Source organism: Gordionus sp. m RMFG-2023, chromosome 3, assembly GCF_954871325.1.
Source record: "Gordionus sp. m RMFG-2023 chromosome 3, tfGorSpeb1-WG-v2, whole genome shotgun sequence".
NCBI classification, from domain to species: domain Eukaryota; kingdom Metazoa; phylum Nematomorpha; class Gordioida; order Chordodea; family Parachordodidae; genus Gordionus; species Gordionus sp. m RMFG-2023.
Window position 1 is genome coordinate 18,885,908 of NC_088777.1, and position 21,989 is coordinate 18,907,896.

At 26.8% G+C, this 21,989-nt stretch overlaps 1 protein-coding gene across 7 annotated transcripts in view; it reads left to right on the forward strand.

Annotated features, from left to right (window-relative positions):
* The first annotated feature begins 7,442 nt into the window (after positions 1 to 7,442).
* The window catches only part of LOC135927499 (uncharacterized protein DDB_G0283357-like), a 46,705-nt gene continuing 32,158 nt past the window's right edge, over positions 7,443 to 21,989 (forward strand). For 5 of the 7 annotated variants that reach the window (XM_065463514.1, XM_065463510.1, XM_065463507.1 and 2 more), the window contains exons 1-14: positions 7,443 to 7,692; positions 7,733 to 7,781; positions 7,824 to 7,912; positions 7,951 to 8,184; positions 8,228 to 8,265; positions 8,310 to 8,347; positions 8,389 to 8,487; positions 8,794 to 8,893; positions 15,193 to 15,298; positions 16,544 to 16,730; positions 16,983 to 17,240; positions 17,528 to 17,914; positions 18,448 to 18,531; positions 18,602 to 18,685. In XM_065463514.1, coding sequence (XP_065319586.1) covers positions 7,514 to 7,692; positions 7,733 to 7,781; positions 7,824 to 7,912; positions 7,951 to 8,184; positions 8,228 to 8,265; positions 8,310 to 8,347; positions 8,389 to 8,487; positions 8,794 to 8,893; positions 15,193 to 15,298; positions 16,544 to 16,730; positions 16,983 to 17,240; positions 17,528 to 17,914; positions 18,448 to 18,531; positions 18,602 to 18,685 — 1,932 coding nt within the window. In that variant the 5' untranslated portion in view covers positions 7,443 to 7,513. The remainder of the gene's footprint in view (positions 7,693 to 7,732; positions 7,782 to 7,823; positions 7,913 to 7,950; positions 8,185 to 8,227; positions 8,266 to 8,309; positions 8,348 to 8,388; positions 8,488 to 8,793; positions 8,894 to 15,192; positions 15,299 to 16,543; positions 16,731 to 16,982; positions 17,241 to 17,527; positions 17,915 to 18,447; positions 18,532 to 18,601; positions 18,686 to 21,989) is intronic. The other 2 variants (XM_065463509.1, XM_065463508.1) reach the window with 2 other exon arrangements.

A 21,989-nucleotide genomic window follows, 5' to 3' on the forward strand; every position in this document is an offset into this window, starting at 1 on the left:
ATACATTTAATCAAAAATGTTATATAAGTTAAGAATAACATACTTTATATTCAAAATTTTCCTATCTTATGAGGTTTTATTTAAAAATTTATATTTATTTTGGTGTTATTCTAAAATTTTCCATTATTTTTATAAAATATGTTAATGATATATTTAATAATTATTTATAAAATATGTTAATGATATATTTAGTAATTTTATTTATGTTTTAATATTTATATAAAATTTATTAATAAAGTATATTTAATACCATACACACAACTAAATAATTACCCTTCAACTCATGGTCTTTTAATCAGGCCTGGCTATGTCTGCAAAAAAAATTTCAGACCAATCTATAACCTATAATTAAAATTCAAAAATCATAAAGCACCTCTAGTTTAAATTTTATTCAATATGATTTCCATCACATTTTTAAATTTTGATATTTCTAATACATGCTTACAGTATACATTGCACCAATTTTACCTCTTTTACTCTTAAATTTTAAAATTTATATAAAATTTATTAATAAAGTATATTTAATACCATACACATAAACTAAATAATTACCCTTCAACATCTATATAATTAATATTTTAAATTTAATTATATTCAAGTCGGTGCATGCATAAAACTTTAATATATATATAATTAATATTTTATATTTATTTATATTCAAGTTGGTGCATGCGGTAAAGTAAATCCCTTTGAAACGGGAGGCTCAAGTTCGATTCTCGTAGAGAGCAAAAAATTAACATTACACTATATAGTCTCCTTAAATTTAAAATACATTAGGGAGATACGAAAACGATCGTGTTATCATTATGGAGATTATATATATTAGATGCATAATATATCAATAACGTCACTTGACGCTATACATCATTACCACGTTCTTTTCTTTGTTTTTTTTTCAAATGAAGTGAAAACGTTTCCGGTTGAGTAGAGTGAAAGCTAAGTTTTTAATTTATTATATTATAATTTATACATTGATTTATTGTATAAATAATATAGCCAACATTTCTTGTTCTTAATTCATTGAAATCAAATAAAATCCAGGTCGTTGAATCAGATAAAAGGATGGATGCTTGGGTGAAAAGAATAATTCATCTGGCCAAAATGAGTTGAGATGGCTGCAAAAAATAAGTAAGATAAGGTGGTGGGCACGTGAAAAAGCACTCTGATGAATATATGGCAAAGAATGCTTGCTCCCAATAACGGTAAAGGCACTTCAATTTATAATAGATAATAAATAATTTGGGACAAGAACTTGTTATGTAAATTTAAGACTCTAAGTACAGCTATAATATATTTGAAAATTTTTAAAATAATGGGGCAACTGTCATATCTTCAAACTAAAAAATTAGGTACTTTGTCAGCATGGAAAATGTAAGAAGATGCTAAATCTTCTGTATCATTGATTATTATATCGATTCAAAATAAAACAATAAAATGGCTGCTAATTTAAATAAAACATCATATTTATAGCTCCCGGAGAGTATCTGAGAACAAAATGCTCTCTAAAAAGATCGAATAGGACGAATATATAGTGACAAATGCCATGATGAACCTCCTCAAGAATCGATTTACCTTTATAGGTTCGAACTATTTCGTCCTATTATTGATTAAATTATAAACAGCTTGTCGGAACTATTTTCTGCGAATTGAGAGCTTATCTTGGATGTCCAATATTTACATCCAAGACATTTTGATGAAATAAATAGTAAAGGTATTTCTAAAAAGGCCTTGGAAAAACTGGCACAATTGGCATATATATTGAGTGTTAAATTTCATAACGAATTATGTTCATTTGCCAGTGTATTCAAAGATTTGGTAGCAGAATTAAACGAAACGGACGATGATATCGCATGTACAAGTGAGGAGTCTAATGAAGAAGATGGAATATTACAATATGATAATAAATCAGAGTGTGATAATAAATGTAACAAGTGTTTAATATGCGTGTATGAAATTCTTAAAAGATACAATATGCATACAAGTGACACTAATTTATTTTTGCTTATGAATACATTTTAACTTTATCATTTATGCAGGTTAATTGCGAGAAGGCATTTAGTAAATTAAAAAATGTAAAAATAAGCTGAGAGCTAATATTAACTGTAAAAATTGAATAGTAATTTCCATTAAGTAATAATATCATGATGTATATATTTTATTTTTATATAAATTACATTTTTATTTTTGAATTACATTTTTATTTTTTATTCACTCTTTCATTAAATACAATTTTTCTTTATATATCTTTTTTTAACAATGAAAAAAATAACTAATTGTGTGAAATACAAATTGATTTTTAAAAAAATGTAGTTAAAATGATATATAAAAAATGTAGTTAAAATGATATATAAAAAATGTAGTTAAAATGATATATAAAAAATGTAGTTAAAATGATATATAAAAAATGTTAATATAAAATTTTGACACAAAAGGTATAATCACCATTATTTAACATTTCACCCTCCAAAGAAATTAGGCTTATGATTCCCTTGGATAAGTTGAGTGGTAACGCCATCAACGTTCTTATTGCCAGGCAATACGCCACCCATGTTCATGGTGCAGTCCTCTTTTCAAACCGAACGATGGCTTGGTAAATTAAAGTCCGCCCTTAGCTAACTTCCCAATCAGATCGCTTGTGCATGGTATCGGACATCTAGATTCCTTTTGAGCAGGGTTTATTTTGTCCTTAAGCCAGCCATCCAATTACTGAGTCTTTGCATTGATCTTGGCATATGGAACTCTCCTCGGATGTATGATCTTAGGCACGGCATCGAACTTCAAGTGAATTTTACCTTGTCTGACCATGTTTGGTTTATAGGAGTAGGTTGACTCGAGGTCTTTTTTTGTTGTCAAGATTACCTTCTCAAGATCATTCTCTGCGCTACCCACTAAGAACGTTTTTAATATGTTGTTGAAGGCATGAAGCCACATTTGTTCTAGCAGGGGAACCTTATCACAATCCACTACAATGGCTTCCAGTGAACGCGAAGGTCGCGAGTTCGTGACTCGTCTTGGCCACCATGTAAAAATTGAATAGTAATTTCCAAATTTTGACCGAAAGGTATAATCACTATTATTTAACATTGACCAAGAAAAATTAGAAGCGTTTTTAATGATGTAAGTTGAACGAGAACGATTAGCATAGATTGAATTAGAAGATATTCCTATATATTTGCGCAAAGGTTCAAAGTTAATGAGAGATTTATTAACGTAAAAATTATATATTTTCTTAATTCTTTTATTAGAATCTTATTAATATTATCTACAATATGATTGGTGCCTGATTTTATAAAAGTGCAACAATTTTATTCTCTGTAATATTGTATAACTGCAATTATTTCATATTTATAATTAATTGATTTAATATATTGAGTATGCATTTTTTTTATATTTAACATATGATGTATGATTTGATTTTATAGTGCAATATCGTTGTAAATCTAATATAAAATATATTTCGATGAATATTATTTTATATATGTAATGAATATGATTTTAGATGTGCATTTTTTTAAAATAAAATATATGATTATCGTATAATACTATTCTTTTTTTTACTAAAAATGTAAAACGTTTGAACTTATTTTCAAAAAATAAGAAGTCATTTAAGGGAACCCACCCGGTCGAAGATCGGGAATAAGCGGACAAAATGGGGATATGGGGGCGAAGCTCCCATATAAATGAGGCCGCTATAAAAAATGCCCACGAGACCGTACGGTCGCCAGTCCGCCCCTGCAATATTTTATGCTATAACCTTTAATATGTGGACCGAAAGAAAATATAGATGGCGAAATTATATTACCTTTACATTTCACGAAATAGATAATAATTTTAATATTGTATTTTATACATTGTTGACACATCATGTCACTCAAAAACATACCACTGAAACTACTCTTACCGAGATAGAAAAAGTTGAAAAGGAATTTGATTTTGGGTTCAAGAAAATTCAAATGGTTAAGGATGCAGGACTCAATGTAAAGAAAAGTGTTCGTTTAGGAGAATATGACCCTCATTTATGTTTGAGACATGGATTACATAATCTAGTGACAGTCGATGGAATAAAAAAAGTTAATAAAATAGAAAATCTCATTAAAAAAATGAGAGAAATTTTAGTTGCCTTAAGATTTAAAATAGGGATTTTGAAAATATGAATGATATCGAAAATAAATATGTTTTGAATTGATATCATTTACAACGGGTATTTTAGATTTGGATGATAATGATCCTTTTTATGAAGATCGTCTTGGGTTTGATGATGACAGTGCAAATCAAAAATCATATGAGGAAAAACACAAAGCCTTAAAATTAAATGTGCCTACACGTTGGCATAGTATTTTAATAATGCTGGAAAGTGTGAGTGGCAATAACAAAAATTCTATAAATATTCTATTAAATAGAATGGAGAAACCGGATCTCAAATTATTTAACTCCGATTGGAACTTGATGCATGAACTTTTAAATTTTCTTAAAACCATCAAAAAAATTATTGAATTTTTATCCGTCCAAAAAGGAGTTACTGTAAATTTATTCTTATTATTTCGTAGTAAAATTAAAAATAATTTAATTGTAAAAGAATATGATAGTCCTCCCATAGCATCCCTTAAACAAAATGTGCTTACTAAATTTGATCATAGATTTCCAATAATCGATCTTCAGGTAGTATTTTAAAATACATAAATAAGTTTTTTTTATATTATATTTCTTTTTATTTTATTTTTTTACTTAGGTGTTAAAGCACTTTTAGATCCTCGTTTTCAATCTATAAACATAGTAAATGAATATTTAAAAGAAAAAAAATTAGCAATTTTTATATCAACACGTTACCTCTCTAAACGGCCGAATTAACCGAATATAGAACGACGGAAGTTGCTTAATTCGAATATCTTAAGTCATTAACTACGAAACATTTATCTATTCATAACAATAATCTGAAACAACATTATAAGAATATTATTCATTATTTGCGCCTTTAATTTAGAGATAAAATATGTAATAGATTTTTGGTAGATAAGAGCATTGGATCCAAAACCTTCAATATTAGTAGAAAGGTCATGTGCGTTCTACTAGTCGAACACACCCGGTGAGCGTGTTTTAATAGCTAGGCTCACTCTGAACTCTAAAAGATCATTATTATGCTCTATAAATCTAAATGAAATAATATTTATACATGATAATTATAACTAAATAAAATAATTAAATTATAGTTATAATAAGGCATAAATTTTATTTTAAAAGTGTTTCCAATGAATTTATAACTTTAAATAAAAAATTTAAGTTAGAAAAATATTTGACGTCACCGCCGATTTTAGTGGAGGCGTCTAAATCGATTGGCTGCAACCAGCCAATCGTTTTAAAAAAAGAAACGCCAACGCCGATAATTCTGCCGGCACATATGTCTACCTATATGGATTGCAATTGTTATTATTAAATATTTTTGGAACTTTTCTTGGATTCCCATTTGGAGATAAGCATCCTTAAGATTCAACGTTGAATATTTCTGTCCTCCTTCAATCTTTGCCAGTAAATCTTCCAAGATAGGTCCCCATTTAATAAGGAGCATCAATTTCGTCACACTTAACATTATTTCCTTTTATTCCTGCTGATTATTTTGTGTAACTCAGAAAAAAACGATACGTGGTTCGCTTATTTAAATAGGATTTTATATCATATACAATAAAATGGTACTACGCTATTTTCATCATTAAAATAAGGTTCTCACTATGGTCCTACCTTGTTTTAAAGTTTGTACAATGGTCTCCTCAAACATTATTCCATTTTATTTACAATCTTCAATTCATAATAAGATTTTTATATAATTTAATAAAATTATATACATATTCTTAAAAATCTTAATTTTTTGAATCTAAACATTTTGTTGTGCCTAAAATTATGCTTTCATTCCTGTTTATTATTTTGTAACTCTAATTTTATTATTCAAATAGGATTTTATATCTATCTAAAAAAATGAAACTACGACATTTTTATTATTTAAACAAGATTCTATATCTATTCACAAGTATCCTACTTTTTTTTTAGTTTGCCAATTTATTTCTCAGAACAATATTCCCTTTTATTCATGCTAATTGTTTTTTCAATTTCAAAAAAAAATTATAAATGATACACTATTTTTATTATTTAAATCAATTTTTATCATTTAGATATATCCGATTTTAAGGAGCTTACTTTTTTGAAGTTCGCCAATAGATCTCCTCGAACAATAATCTATTCTTGGTTTACTATTTTTATTATTTTAATCGTATCAAAAGACATTACATAGTGTTACATTTTTATTATTTAAACAAGTTTATATATCTATTCTTAATAGCCCTACTTGTTTAAAGCCTGCCATTTTGTCGGGTCGAACAATTCTCTTCTATCTCTGTTGATTATTTTGTATGATTCTCAAAAAAATATAATGGTATATATTTATTATATAAATAAAATTATAGAGGATTTTATATATATTCCAAAAAGATGATACATAGTACCATATTTTTATTAATGAAAATAAAATTCTATATCTACTCGAAAGGATCCTACCATAAAAAACTTGCATAATGGTTCCCCAAACAATATTTATCTTTATTCGCAATATACTTTTTATTTTGAATAATATTAGTAAGTATTTGTAATTTTTATTTTTCAATCTCATTGTTCCTGCTCAATAAAATTAGCTACTAAAAATACACTCATTTATATTATGGTATTTTTTATTTACCTACTCATCCCCATACCTATATTATGTTTTTCTTTTTTTATAAAACTCTGATATCTCATACCTTGTAATCCATCTCCATTTGTTACTCCCCACTATTTTTGTTTCATGGTCATCTCTGATTTCGGGCCATTTGTGATTCCCGACATACACCCTCCCTTCCTTGCTAATGTCCAGCTAGGGCGAAGTTCTACTTGTGACGTATTTGAATAAATTTTTGGGATAGATAGTGGTGTGGTGTTTGGAGGTATTTTTAGTTTCACATATATTTACAAGAACAGCCAAATTTCTCTTGACACTTAGGGACCAAAATAATGGAAAGTGACATATGTGAGATAGATCTAATGATAAAATAAAACTAAACCCCTCTCCCCAAATCTAAATTTTTAATTAATACATTATTGATATTAAATAAATTTTAAGTGGAATAGTTAAAATTTTAAAATTTCTTTTTATTATACTAATTATTATATCTATGACGTTTTTCAAATTGATATATATTTTCTATTATATTAATAGGAATGCAACCCATAATATATGATAAAATTTTTATAAATTGATAGAACTGATATCAAATATAAAAATATTTTATAAAATGTTAGAACTGATATCAAATATAAAAATATAATATTCTCAAAATTTTAACATTTAATTTCCTGAATTGTTTTTATTATATTAAATTATTTACTTACCTCGTGCTAATAATTGCTTAATTGAGGGGCGCACTAATTAGTAATTTGAATTTCAGAAACTGGTTCTATAACCCACATTAATTTGATTATCTTAAAACTAGTTATGTATTCATCATGGGATAATGATATATTGGGAAACTCGAAACCAATGAGTAATTCTTATACGAAAAATGACCGGAATTTTGATAATTGTCAGTTTGAGGATTCTAATAATTCCTCATATGTCAATAATAGAGAAATCAAGTCAAATAAACATAAACAGATGGACGATAGAATGAATAAGTATATTATAATATTATTTACTAAAGTATAATTTTTTAAGTGATCTATTTACCTTATTTATAAATAAAATACCAACGGAATGGACAGAGGTATATTAAATGGATGATTAAATCATAATTTTTATATTATAGGATGATTTGAGAAAGGTATTTTCTGAAATTGGAAATGTTATAAAAGTTCGTATTAAGCCTGCAAAACAACCTGATTGTCAACCATTTGGGTACAATACAATAAAACAATTCTTAAAAATCATATTAGGTTTATATCATATAAGACTGAACAAGAGTGTTATGCAGCCATAGATCTTTTGAATAATAAAATTTGTGAATCTTGTAAGCCATATCCAAGATTAAGAGTCGAAATTTCAAAATCAAAAAATGATGAAGCTACTTCAAGAGAAACTACTTCATTTCCAACAGAAACAATAAGCTTAAATGACACAAATTCTATTGACAAATTAAATTTGAATCCTGGTAAAAAATACTGCTTTAGGTAAAGTAATATTTTAATTATAAATATATTATTATTATCATAGGGCACAAACATGTGATACTAAGGTTTTTTTATATGGAAGTAAGAATTAATTTGTCTTTATTTATATTTATAACTTCAAATAGATATAAAAAATCCAAATGAAATACTACAGAAATTGAATGTAATATTGTTTTAATATTTAGATCTATAATATAATTTTAGATCAAGTCTCCTAGTGAAAATAAACTTAATAATTTAAAAAATAATGAAATGATTGATTACAATAGCAATAGTCTAAATCCACAAAACATGATCATGGAAGTATAAATTTTATACTAAATTACTTTAGCCAAATATATAAAAGAATTTATTAAAAATTTGTAAAAAAAAGTTTATTATATTAAATTCTACTTTAATGAAACAATTGCAAACTTTTTTGTCACTATATAATATACAAATTAAATGGGTCAATGATATATAAATATGTAAACTGTACTTTTAAATCCAGGAAGACATTCCTAGGGGTAAAAATTCATAGTGCTATTTGCTAATATCTTACTAAAAAATGTTTATCAATTGATAAATGCCCAGTCGACTATTTATACTGATTAATTTCTTATTTTTTAGCAGCCATTCAATGGGTATCAAAATTTAGCAAGAAATAACCCTCAAGAATATCCACCCCCATCGCTGAACATCAACAATTGTTTTTTTTGTGTGAAGCCTGGTAAAAATTTTAATACTAAAATAAATTTGGCTATAATTTTAAAATGAAAATTACAAAGTAGACTTTGTATGCTAAAAAATTCAACTAGCTCTGATAGGAGGGTTACATATATATTTAATCCTGTTTATCTCATTTGATGTCAAACACCTCAGTACCCACTTTCAATTTTGATAAAATTATATAGGTGTTTTATATTTTCTAGTTAGATTAAATCAATTATAATAGAAAAATTAGGATTTAAGGTACAAAGAAATCAATTTTAGTAAGATCAGCAGAGTTTGGACTACTTCATCAACATTTTTTTGTCTTGGTACATTTAAATGTTTACCTTACCCTTCTTAGCCCAAAATATTTTTTTAGATTTACCTAATTATTATATTTTTAATGTCTACATTTAATTTTTCCCCAATCTCAATTTGAGCTCATCTACTCCATGTAACAAATCAATTATGTTTTGATGTTTATTTGAAATTTATTCAGATCATAACTTGTTTGATTTTTTGTGAATTTACTATTTTATTTATAAATTTAGTATTTTAGCTAGATAGTTCAAATATATAAACTAGAGACCTGCAGAGGTACCATTTGTACAGCCCAGATTAAAAAAATTTTGGCCCGGCCCTGATTTTTTTCCAAAATATTTTTATGGCCCGGCCTGGGTTTAAAAATTTTAGGCCCGTCCAGACCAAAATATTTTGGGGGCCCGGCCTAGGTTAAAAAAAATTTTTTTTAGCCCAACTCGGAATTTTTAAAAATTATATTCGACCTGGTAAATTCAAAAAATTTATTATTTCGTATTTTATCATATTTTTTGGCGAGTATTATCATTTAATAAGCAAGTATATTAGCTAATGTTGTTAAACGGCTCGTTTTGAGCCGATTTTTAAAAACCGCTAACTCAATATTTTCGCCAAAAAAATATTGACTAAGCCTCGAAATTTCGATACTATATGTCTAGACCTTTGCTCCTTCTATAAGCAAAATTTTCAGGCTTGCATAATATTTTTCTGGATAAAAAACAGCCGTTTTTAAAAATCGGCTCAAAACGAGCCGTTTAACAACACTATTTTATTTATTTTTATTCTAACCAGATAATTAGTATATTACAAATTGTAAAAAAAATATAACATATATTATATAATAATGTATTTAATCCTTTGCGTATTTATTCCATGGCAGGAAAACTATAATTTTATTATTTAATAGATACTATGAGTGTTAGCTAGTAAAAAAAAAGCCTAGCCCTGCCCAGGTATTTTTTTAAAAAAAAATTTTCAGGCCTGGCCTAGGCATATTTTAAAAAAAAATTTTCAGGCCTGGCCTAGGTATATTTTAAAAATTTAAAATACGGCCCAGCCATGGTACCCTGGCCGGGCCTGCAGGTCTCTGATATAAATGATAGATATTATAATGTATTTTTAAATAATATTAATCAAAATATTAGTTTGAAATCCAAAATAATATATCAAATTTTAATGCTAGGATTGGCCCAATAAATTTTATAAATGACTGGCCTATAATTATCTACAAAAAATGGAATTTATAGATTTAATTAGGCAGTGGTTAAAATCAGGGACCGGCAGGCCTTGATACACATTCTGGGCCATAGTTTAATTTTTTGAAATACCAGGGCTGGATCTTATAAATTTTAATAAATATAATATATTTATTAAAAATCTGAACCAGGCCTGAAAATATAAAACCTGAGCCATTAAAATAGTACCTCTGCAGGTCTCTGGTTAAAATATGAAAATAAATTAGCTTATTGTTATTTTGGCGATAATATCAGGTCAAAAAAATGACCCAAGATTAAGTGGGATTTTTTCGGACTTCTATTTAGATAAGCTATATACTAGAATTAAATATATTTATAACTTTCATATAGTGTTGTTAATCGGCTTAACCGAGTCAGGTCAAACAGAGCTGACCCAAATTTTGGGTCGTTTTTTTAGACCTCGACACGAGCTCAAGCCGAAAAAAACGACCTCGACCCAAAATATGGGTCGTTTTTTCGACTCAGACTTGAAGTTTGGTTGTTTTTTTGGACTCAGACTTGAAGCTTGGTTGTTTTTCCCAACTCAGACTTGAAGTTTTTTTTTTAGGCCAATGTGTAAAAATATATTTTGCAAACATGTTAAATTAAAATTTCATTGAAGATGTACCATAGGAAAGTGACAATTGTCATAATCGTCATTTTTGAACTTTTTGAATTTTTTAAGGCAAATGGGTAAAAATGTATTTTGTAAACATGTTAGATTAAAATTTCATTGAAGATGTACATAGGAAAGTGACAATTATCATAATCGTCATTTTTGAACTTTTTTCAATTTAATTGAAGCAGATAGATAAAAATATATACTGTAAACTTGTTAAATCAATTTTTCAGTGATGATTAAAATAGCCATGTTGATAATTTATTTGGAATATTCTGAAGAAAATAAAAAAAAATCGAAGTATTGTAAAAAGTGGTTAATAAGATGCTACTTTATTGAAAAAATAGCGGAAACTCTTATAAAAACAGGCTTTGAAATACTAATTATAAATAAAATCAGTTTTCCAAAAATAAATAAGTATTTATATGAGATAGTTTGCCGCCATTTATCTTTTTTTCGGGATCTTCTACACTAAAATATGAATATAACATGTTTTACAAATAAGATTTTTACTATTTGATTAAATAGAGTTTAAAAATAATTATGACTTTTATCACTTTTCTATGGCTTTTATTGAAATTTTAATTAACTAGTTTATAATTTATATTTTAACCATTTTCTTCAAAATATTCCAAAAAAATTATCAACATTTATATTTTAATTTTTTCATCACTGAAAAATTGATTTAACATGTTTACAGTATATATTTTTATCAATCTGCTTCAATTAAATTGAAAAAAGTCAAAAATGACGATTATGACAATTGTCACTTTCCTATGGTACATCTTCAATGAAATTTTTATTTAACATGTTTACAAAATATATTTTTACCAATTTACCAGTTCAAAAATGACGATTATGACAACTGTCACTTTCCTATGTATATCTTCAATGAAATTTTAATTTAACATTACAAAATATATTTTTACCCATTTGCCTTAAAAAATTCAAAAATGACGATTATGACAATTGTCACTTTCCTATGATACATTTTCAATGAAATTTTAATTTAACATGTTTGCAAAATATATTTTTACATATTTGCCTTAAAAAATAAACTTAAAGTCTGAGTCGGAAAAAACGACCAAACTTAAGTCTGAGTCGAAAAAAACGACCCATATTTTGGGTCGAGGTCGTTTTTTCGGCTTGGACTCGGGTCGAGGTCTAAAAAACGCCGCATATTTTGGGTCGAGGTCGAAAAAAACGACCCGAACTTTGGGTTGGGGTCGCGACTCGCGGCTTTTTAACAACACTATTTTCTTATAATAAATAAACTTTACTTTAGTGACTAACTTTTATTTTGAATTTTATGCAGCTTTTGCCAAGAGAGTCAAAAAAAGTGATAGAATATATGAATAAAATTCATGATTTAAGAATGTTTATCTAAGGTTCAAATAATATAATAACTCATTATCCTTAAACAAAATAAAAATTAATTTTGCACATATATATTTTCTAAAAATATTTAGCTACTAAAAGATCCAAAAATTCAGAATTATTTTTTAGTAATAACTTATTTTAAATGACTTAGTCCCATTTGCACTATGAAGGGTTAATTAATTTCAAAATCAGAGATTTGCAAGATCCAGTTTTTTTATATGAATTATCTAGCCTGTCCCATTTATTTTTATATGAATTGCCTGACCTGTTGTTTTTTTGTAGGCCTAGATTAATTAGTCATTTGGCCCATAAGACAAGCGCCTTGCAAATCTCTCAATGATTATTAAATTTTATATTTTTAACCCATAGTTGATAATTATGATAAAGGGAAAAAATGAAAATTTTATGTCAAATTGAAAGTTTCAAATTAATCTTCAAAATGACGATTCAATTTTTTCAAATTTCTTTCTTACTGTATTTTTCATTTTCTCAATAATTAACACAACTGCCTTGTTTCCTCAAAAAATCGCGCTAGCAGGGAAAAAAATTACTAGAACATATATAACATATTTACAAATTTTTATCAAAACTGAAAGAAAAGGGCACTTTTTAAGAGTTTTTAGCTTTTTTACCTCTCTGAACTCATAGTCATAAGTAGAAAGTTATATATTTTATTGCATATTACATTGTTTCGATTCGAATTTTCATATTTTTATTTTCATAATATAAATATTTTTTGTTTTTTAATTGTAATTTTGTAAGTGGTTAATAATGATGCATTTGTACTACCTCGACCATGAGTTATAGTCTAGAAAAAACCAGGCCATTTGACAAAAACATGATAAAAATATTATGCTAAGCTGACTAAATCAAACAACCCAATAAATAATCAATTTTTAGGCCATTTTGTAAAAAATTTTTATTATTAGTTTTACGACATTTGTTTCCGTTTATTTTATTTAACATTTTTGTTTCTTAAATTTTTACTTATAAAAATTTGTTGAACAGATGAAATTATTTATAAGTTATTTTAATCATTAAATAAAGTCGTTGACGGTTATTTTTCCTTTTCAAAAGAAAACATAATATATTTTTAAAACTCACATTTGTTTTTTTTATGTAGCTTAAGCAATAAATCAACTTAACATTTTTGATTTAACATTATTATAATATATGATATCTGATTTGTATTTACAGCTCCGAGATAACAAGTTAAAAAATTATTTGGAAATTATATTTTTAATTTTAAAAAAATATCAAGTAAATAATTTGTTTTATATGGAAGTGTTTTTAAAAAATAATATTAATGAGTTAACAAAATCGCAAATATATTTTTATGTAAACCAAAACAAGTTTTTTGAGCAAAAGAAAAGCTTATCCCAACAAAAAATTTAAATAATATATTTTTGAAAAAACCGGAAAAAGATAATTTTTTTTATTAAAAAACATTCAGTAAATAATTAATAATTAGTGGTTAAAGTTAACTATGTAAACATTGACAAAAGAAAAGCTTATCCTGTAATAATTTAAAAACCGGAAAAGGGTAAAAATTTTAAATAGAAAAAATTTTTTACTTTTGTTTACTAATCGTTTTAAAAATATTGTTTTTTTGTTTAACTTTATTTTCCTGTATATTTTAAAATAATTTTCACAATAACAGTTTCTTCAACTTAAATCCTTTGATATTAAGTTATTCCATTACTAAAAATCATTTACAGCTCACAATTTAAAATGTTATTGCTTTGACATAATTCACTAATCTTATATTTTCAACAGAATAATTGGGTTTAAAGTTTTTATTGAATAATCATTAGGAAAAATATAAAATCTATTCATAATATTTACAATCGACACGATTCATTGTTTGATTTTGTTTACACAGGTTTTTGTCATAGGTGACGGAAAATTCTCATCTTATGCCTTTTCTTAAAGCGGCACACTTGACAACTATGTTGACCTCATTTTACCAATGTTCCTTTATTATAACATTGCTGCGCGCTTGTTATCTTTCACTTTGCCATTTTGCAATAATTTAACCTAGGTTAAGTCAATTTTAAAATAGAATTAAGCCAAAATCATGTCATAAAATTGGATTATGACCGTTTCTATAGTTATTATCTTTATATATTATAAGAGTTCGAGAGTAATATTTAAGTAGTACGAAAACTATTTATATATTTTTTCCCTGCTCCCATATTAGGGAACAAAGTTGGTCTATCTACGGCACTCTTCATTTTGGTTTATAGGAAACTAATGCTATTTTACTTTACCTATTTCAGTACGGGAGGTTATAATCAAAGAAATATTTTCTAATAACTTTTCAACCAAAATCATCCCCTTTATATTTCTAAAATATTCCCCTTTCACTAATAGAAAATTAATCAGAATCGTCCTAGGTAAATATTATAAATATATTTAAAAAAATATCAAATAAAAAATATAATTTTTCTACTAAACTTCCTAATTAAAGACCCGAAAAAATTATTTTTATTCTTAAAAATTAAAAAAGAGATAGATTTGCCTATTTGATTTGTTTATTTAGTGTTAAACGGTTCAATTTTTAAAATAGCTAACCTAATATTTTACTCAAAAAAATAGGCTTGGTGGGATAGTTAAAATCAAATTTTTTGAAAGCCACATGTGTCTAAAAGACCCACGTTTAGTGAATTAGGGTTACGATGATTTATAACCTGATATTATTTTGATGGGAATAAAAATATTGTATTTATTATTTAATTATTTATAAACTTATTTTATTTCCCATAGCTTTATTTACTGCTACCTGCTGCAACAAAGCCTTTTATTGCAGCCAATCTTGCAATTATTCTGACTGGAGTCGGCACAAACGATTTTGTCCAAACTTCTTTCCAGAGTATTATAATTCCAATGTTTTTATTGATTTATTCTTAATACAAATTTTTAAAAAAATATACTGATATGGGAACATATGTTTCTATATTTTGGATGGAATTGAACAGGTCCTGCAAATTTTTATTAAGTCCTGCTTTTTATTAAAAGTTTTTATTTATTTTTATACACTTGGATAATGTCATTTAATTGTTATGGTACTTTAATGCACCTGTCTTATTTAAATTATAAAACAAGTTTTTACTTACTTATAGTTAATTTTTTTATATGAAATGAATTTAATAATTCATAGTAATCGGACAGGATACCAGGATCAGCAATTTTACAAAGTATTATAGAATATCCCAACACAAATTGGTTGTGTCCTATAATTTTTAATCAAGATCTTTTTGTTCATAGTATTTTTGCCAAATTTCCTAGACAAAAATATCCTATTTTAAAAAAAAATGCTAGAGTTTTTTAAAAAAAATTATAAAATTTGGCCATATTTGTCCAATGCTTTTTCGGGGATACTTTTATTCATTTCTGTGATTTTCTTAGTTTGTACCTCAACACCTAATTGTTTCTCTAAGGATTAAGGGCTGAAAATCAGGTTATATGGGCTGATTTTGAGACGATTTTTAAAAAATAACTCAATATTTTATTTAAAATATTATGCAAGCCTTAAGAATTTGCTCATAGGTGGCACAAAGGTTTGAACATCTATTAACGAAATCTCGAGATTTAGACAATATTTTTCTAGCTAAAATATTGGGTTTGCCGTTTTTAAAAATCAACTCAAATTGATTGGTTTAGCAACACTAGTTATATGTTTTACAAAATTTAGAAATAAATTTAAAATAGGAAAAGCAGCCATTCATTTACTCCAATCAGTTTAATCCGATCATTAAAATTCTTATAAGGATTCAGTTTACTTTTTATAAGAATTTGGCATAAATACTTGGGGTCCTTTATACACTTAAATTTACGAAGTATATTTTTAAATTAAAATTCGAATTTTTATTTTGCATATTAAAAACTTGTCTTCCCTTCCCCATCACAGACAATTTTTGAAAATTTTATTAAGAATGCTCAAACCATTTTGATCAAATTTTACATGTAAATCATATTATTTTTATGCATAAAAATCTTTCATGCTGAAATAAATCATTGATTTTTTTAAGTGAAACTTCATTTATTTGGTTAAAATTTTTGGTAAAAGATTATAAAATAATAAATATTTTATTTAATATACTTTAACATATAATAGATTATCCAACGGGGTATTTCCCAATGGGATCTTTTCCAACGCCAATCAGTTTTCCAATTATAATCGATGTATAGAGGATGTTCATCCACAAGTCAATCGAGATAGATTGGTAAATTATTCTTCTGATGGCATGGGAAATAAAGAGCTACGCGTCATGGTTCCTAATAATACAGCTCAATCTTCTCAAGTTTATTTTCTAAGTGTTTTTTTAGTAGGCATGCTCAAAAATTAAAAAAAAGATTTAGGCATGCACAAATTAAATATAGCACACAACCTGGTATTTTTTAATTTAAGTTAGATAATTCTCTATGAGGGTAAATTTTGAATGAAAAATATTGCAACTTTATAATATGACAATGGTTTACCAATTCTTATAACCTAAACCCTTATTGTATAATAATAATAATGTCTCAATTTTATGTGCCTCCTTAATAAACAGAATGCTGCAAGATTTCCGCCCACAAGGGAACCTTCCTATACTGATAATAATATGGAGGCCCCAGTGAAAAATAGAAATGTTTCTTCTAAAGCTGACTATAAAGGGGGGGAGGCTGACTGGCCTGAATACAATAACGATGATGCTAAACCATATTTTAGAAATAGGAATTACAGCTCGAATTTCCAGGAAACTAAAAGGTTTGAACCCAAAAGAAACGACATGGAGAGTTCCACCAATGAATGGGACAATGGTTTTGAGGTAAAATTCAATTACATATCGTCGGTCTAGAATTGGAGTGCTCCAACATTTTCAAAATTTTTGACTTAGAAGTGTATAATAACTTAAAATATTAATTTTTGCCAACGTTATAGCTCCCTTAAAATTGATCAATAATTTCAATGTTGATTATCTCATTTTAAACATTTGTGCAAGTGGAGCAAGGCCGATGATATATATATATTATAGAATAATCTATAAATTATTTATTTCACATTTTGTTATCGTTATTTAACGATTTTTTGAAGTCATATATTTTTATCTTATAGCAAAAAGATTTTAACTCTAATGAAGTCGCGTTAGACGGATTTCCCGCTTACCCGGGTGCCGGTAGATCCCAAGCAGGAAATCGAAGTCAGTTTGAACCCAGAAATGATTTTGGCAGTGCACGTCCCTCACGTTTTAACAATAATAACGACGAAAAAAGAAAGGAAGGAAATAATCAAGATAGTAGAGATGGCAATAATTTTTCTGGCAGCAGTGGATTTAGGGGAAGAGGAAGGGGCAGAGGCGGCTATAATCGTGGAGGTGGAAACTCTTTCAAAGGTGACTATAATAGAAATCAATTGTCTAGAAATGATGATGTGGGTTTTGGGGATAGTAGCAATAACAATGATGGGTTTGATAATGGTGATGGATGGGCAACTGGTTTCAAGGTAATCTAATTCTTTATTATTTTATAATTTGTCAAATATTGTCTCACATAAAAGTGCTAACGATAATAAAATAAATTATATATCTGATCTTTTCATTCTCGTGAAATTTATAATGTGGTACAGAGCATATATTCAACATGTTTTAAGTTAAAATGCTTAAATAATTGCAGATTCTTAAATTTTTACGTTTATTAAATTAATTCTAATCCGTTAAAAATTTCAACATTATAGAAAAGGATTGGGATATTATATTTCGACCTAGATTGAGTTTTATGTTTTCTTCACACAAAATAAGTATCATATTTTTGAGTTATACATAAACAATGTTATTCTACTCTTTTATCATAAAAGAAGTCAAGCATTTGAATGGTTATTTGTGAATTTAGTTTTTGTTTATTTAGAAAAAGCACAGGTATGGGGTAGTATGTAGAGTATAGGAAGGAAAATAAATATATTATTTTTAAAATATGAAAGTAAATTATTTAAATTATATAATTTGCAAAATATATTTTATAATTTAAATTAAATATTAGTCTCAACTACATAAAGAAACACCTAATAATAATGCTGCTGATGCTAATCCTTGGGGAAGTGGTTCCTGGGGGGAAGTTATAAAGGTGACTATATATTTGTTTTTTTAAATAAATATACTATATTTTAACCTTAATTTATTATAATAACAATCAGGCTCAGCCATCTCAAGAAACAACTAGCTCTAATGTTGATGATGCTAACCCATGGGGAAGTGGTGGTTGGGGAGAAAATAGAAAGGTTGCAAAATATTTCATATCAATAAAAATGTTAAATATAATTTGGTTTGTATTATCTTGTTCTGATCTCCTATCTAAAATATAGTGTTGTTAAACGACTCAGCCGAGTCAGCTTAACTACGACTCGAGTTATCACCTTGAGTCAGTGAACTTAAGAAATAGTTTATTAAATTTTATGAAACTCAATTGCTTATATAAGTGTTATTTATTGGTTGTGTAAAGGGTCATTCCATGGCAAATCAATCACTTTTCGGCTGACCCCTTTCGATTTCGATAAAAAATCGTAGGCTGGTTATATATGTTCCCAATAGATTATATAGCCCATTAGCAATTATATTAGCGGAGATATTCGGGGTTAAAGGTCCAAAAAACGTCTTTTTTGCCTTTTACTGATGTTAAATAATTAGTTTTTAATTTAAAACTAAATATGATCAAATATTGAATCTAATATCAATAGCTAAGTTAATAATTGATGATTATGGTGAAAACATCAAAATTAATATTTTGAAATGTATATGATCTCCGATTTTTAATTTTTTAAAAAATATTATCCGTTTACTATTTTTTTAATAATTTCTTCAACAAATAGCATGGCTGGATATTAAAAAAATATTACGATTTATATACTTAAAAAAATAGATGGCGCTATATATAATAGATTTAATATGTTAAAATTCATTTTTTTTATTGATTAAAAATATTTTAATGTATATATATCATACTAAATCGATTACAATGTGCATTATATATATATTTATAGTAATTCAGATCATAAATTTTTAAAATCTCACAAATTTTTCATAATTAAGATAGTTTATAAATTAATTAAATCTTACTTCATCTAAAGGAATACAAAGCCTGGCTAGCTTGTGAGATTTCTTCCGGAGATAATATATATCTTCGACTAGTGGGAGTAGAAGGATTGACCAGCGAGAGAATATGTGATTTATGAGGCTGAAGGTCCACAAGGGTGTAAATATCGGATTTTTACTTCTTCATTTGTATCGATTATATATCCTAACCACCATTTATCATCATATACACATGTTATATATCCATTAATATTTTAAAATATAATTTTCTCATTTAAAAACGAAACTTGTTTTATATTATATTTTTTGGAATTAGAATATATTTTGGTTTTTAGTCTATTTTGATCAATGGGAATAACCCCGTAAATTTTTTGGGTACCATATATGAGCAGTGCAGAATTAAATCTTTTACGAAAGGCTAATTCCTCTTCGATATATTCTTGATTGGATACATATTCAAATTGAATTCCATTAATATTTTCTTTAGCATAATTATATAATTCTAATGGGGTTAGGATTTGATTATTATTTGGCCTTTAAAGACTAGCTCTGGCAACTAATCTTTTGACAGTTCCTCCTATACCGTCACATGCATTTTTGCCGTGAGCAGTGGCAAAGAAATGCCATTCGGCAGTAATATTAAAATCGTATTTATGAAGGTATATGTTCAGAAAATTTTTGCGATTCTTGCATTGAAATGCGGCATCATCTGAAAAATAATTATTTTTTCTGGTTTAGAATTAAATTTGGCTGTTAAGAAATCATAAATTCTTTTTGATAAAGGTGGACTGCACTAGTATTATGGCTTAATGATTCGGATAAAATAACAAAATTTATATTTTTTAATTCTTCTCCAGATTTATAATATCCTACAAATGGATTTAGTGGCCTGCACGTTGTTCCAATGAAATCCCTGAACTTCATCTTGTAAAATGAAGGAATAATTCTCAGAATAATCTTGAATTGTTAAAAATTCACTATCTTTTAAATTTTCTTTGGAATTCTTCAAAAATAAACTTTGTGTTTAGCTATAAACGAGTGACGCAGTAAAATTTGAACTTTTTCTAATAGATATTCGATGAAATAATCAATGGACTTTATTATAGTTTCAAGATTTGCTCTATACACCGTGATCCATTGTTTAAACATGACATATTCTATACGATTTTTCTGAAACAATTGGTATAATTGGCCTTTAAGAGATTCTATACAAGGGCACTGATCACAATTTGTTAAATAACATTTTGGCTGAGATGGATTACAAATAATTTGTGCCAAAAGATAGTTATAAAATTTATACAGTAATCTTCTCCTGCTGTAATTTCAGCTACTACATTTGTCATTAATTTCACATTCTAATGAATGGCGCAACACAAACAGTGTGTGTGCCACTAGCTCCAACTAAAATACAGTTTTTTGGTCTAAGTTCGGCAAATTTAGAGAATCCAATTGATATATTTTTGTATTCTTCCTTAATCATCTTGAATATTTCTTTAAGATTATTTAATATAAGTCTTTGGACTAATTTTTTCTCGCCTTTAACAGATACACTTTTATTCCTGGCTTGAGTGGGCTTATTTCATCAGAACTATAATTTTATTTTTATTGCTTAAAAAATTTTTCAAAATCTTCAAAATTTTCTTTATCTCTGGTTAGTATAATAATTTTTGATGGGTATGACTTAGTCTGGTGGAGGGTTGGGGGTAGGCCTGGTAATTAATGCTTAATAATTTTCCTGCACCCCTTTAATTTAATCCTGCTTTTTTGTTCGTGTGCTAGTCGGATTTTTTAATTATTTTTAATTTACATTGAAATATTAGCAAAATTATTAAAAAAATTTAACCTGCGAATATCTCAGTGGAATAAGGTTTACAAAGTTATATAATAGAATTTTATGATATATTATACATTAAAATATTTTTAATCAATAAGAAAAATGAATTTTAACATATTATAACTATTATATATAGCGCCATCTATCTTTTAAAGATTAAAAATCGCAATATTTTTTTAAATAAATATCCAGCCATGCTAATTGTTGAAGAAATTATTAAAAAAATAGTAAACGGATAATATTTCTTAAAAAAATTAAAAATCGGAGATCATATACATTTCGAAATATTAATTTCAAGTTTTCAACTGACTATAAGATGACCCATATTTTACCAAAAATTAATTTTGATGTTTTCACCATAATCATCAATTATTAACTGCTATTGATATTAGATTCAATATTAGATCATATTTAGTTATAAATTAAAAACTAATTATTTAACATCAATAAAAGGCAAAAAAAGACTTTTTTTGGACCTTTGACCCCGATAATATAGTTGCTAATGCGCTAAAATTTTGTTTATAATCTAATTGGAACATATATAATCAGTCTACAACTTTTATTCGAAATTGAAAGGGGTCGGTCGAAAATCTTGAGTTTTTTGCTCATTTGATATGGAATGACCCTAAAACCCAGATCCGTGGCTTAAGTCTAAAAAT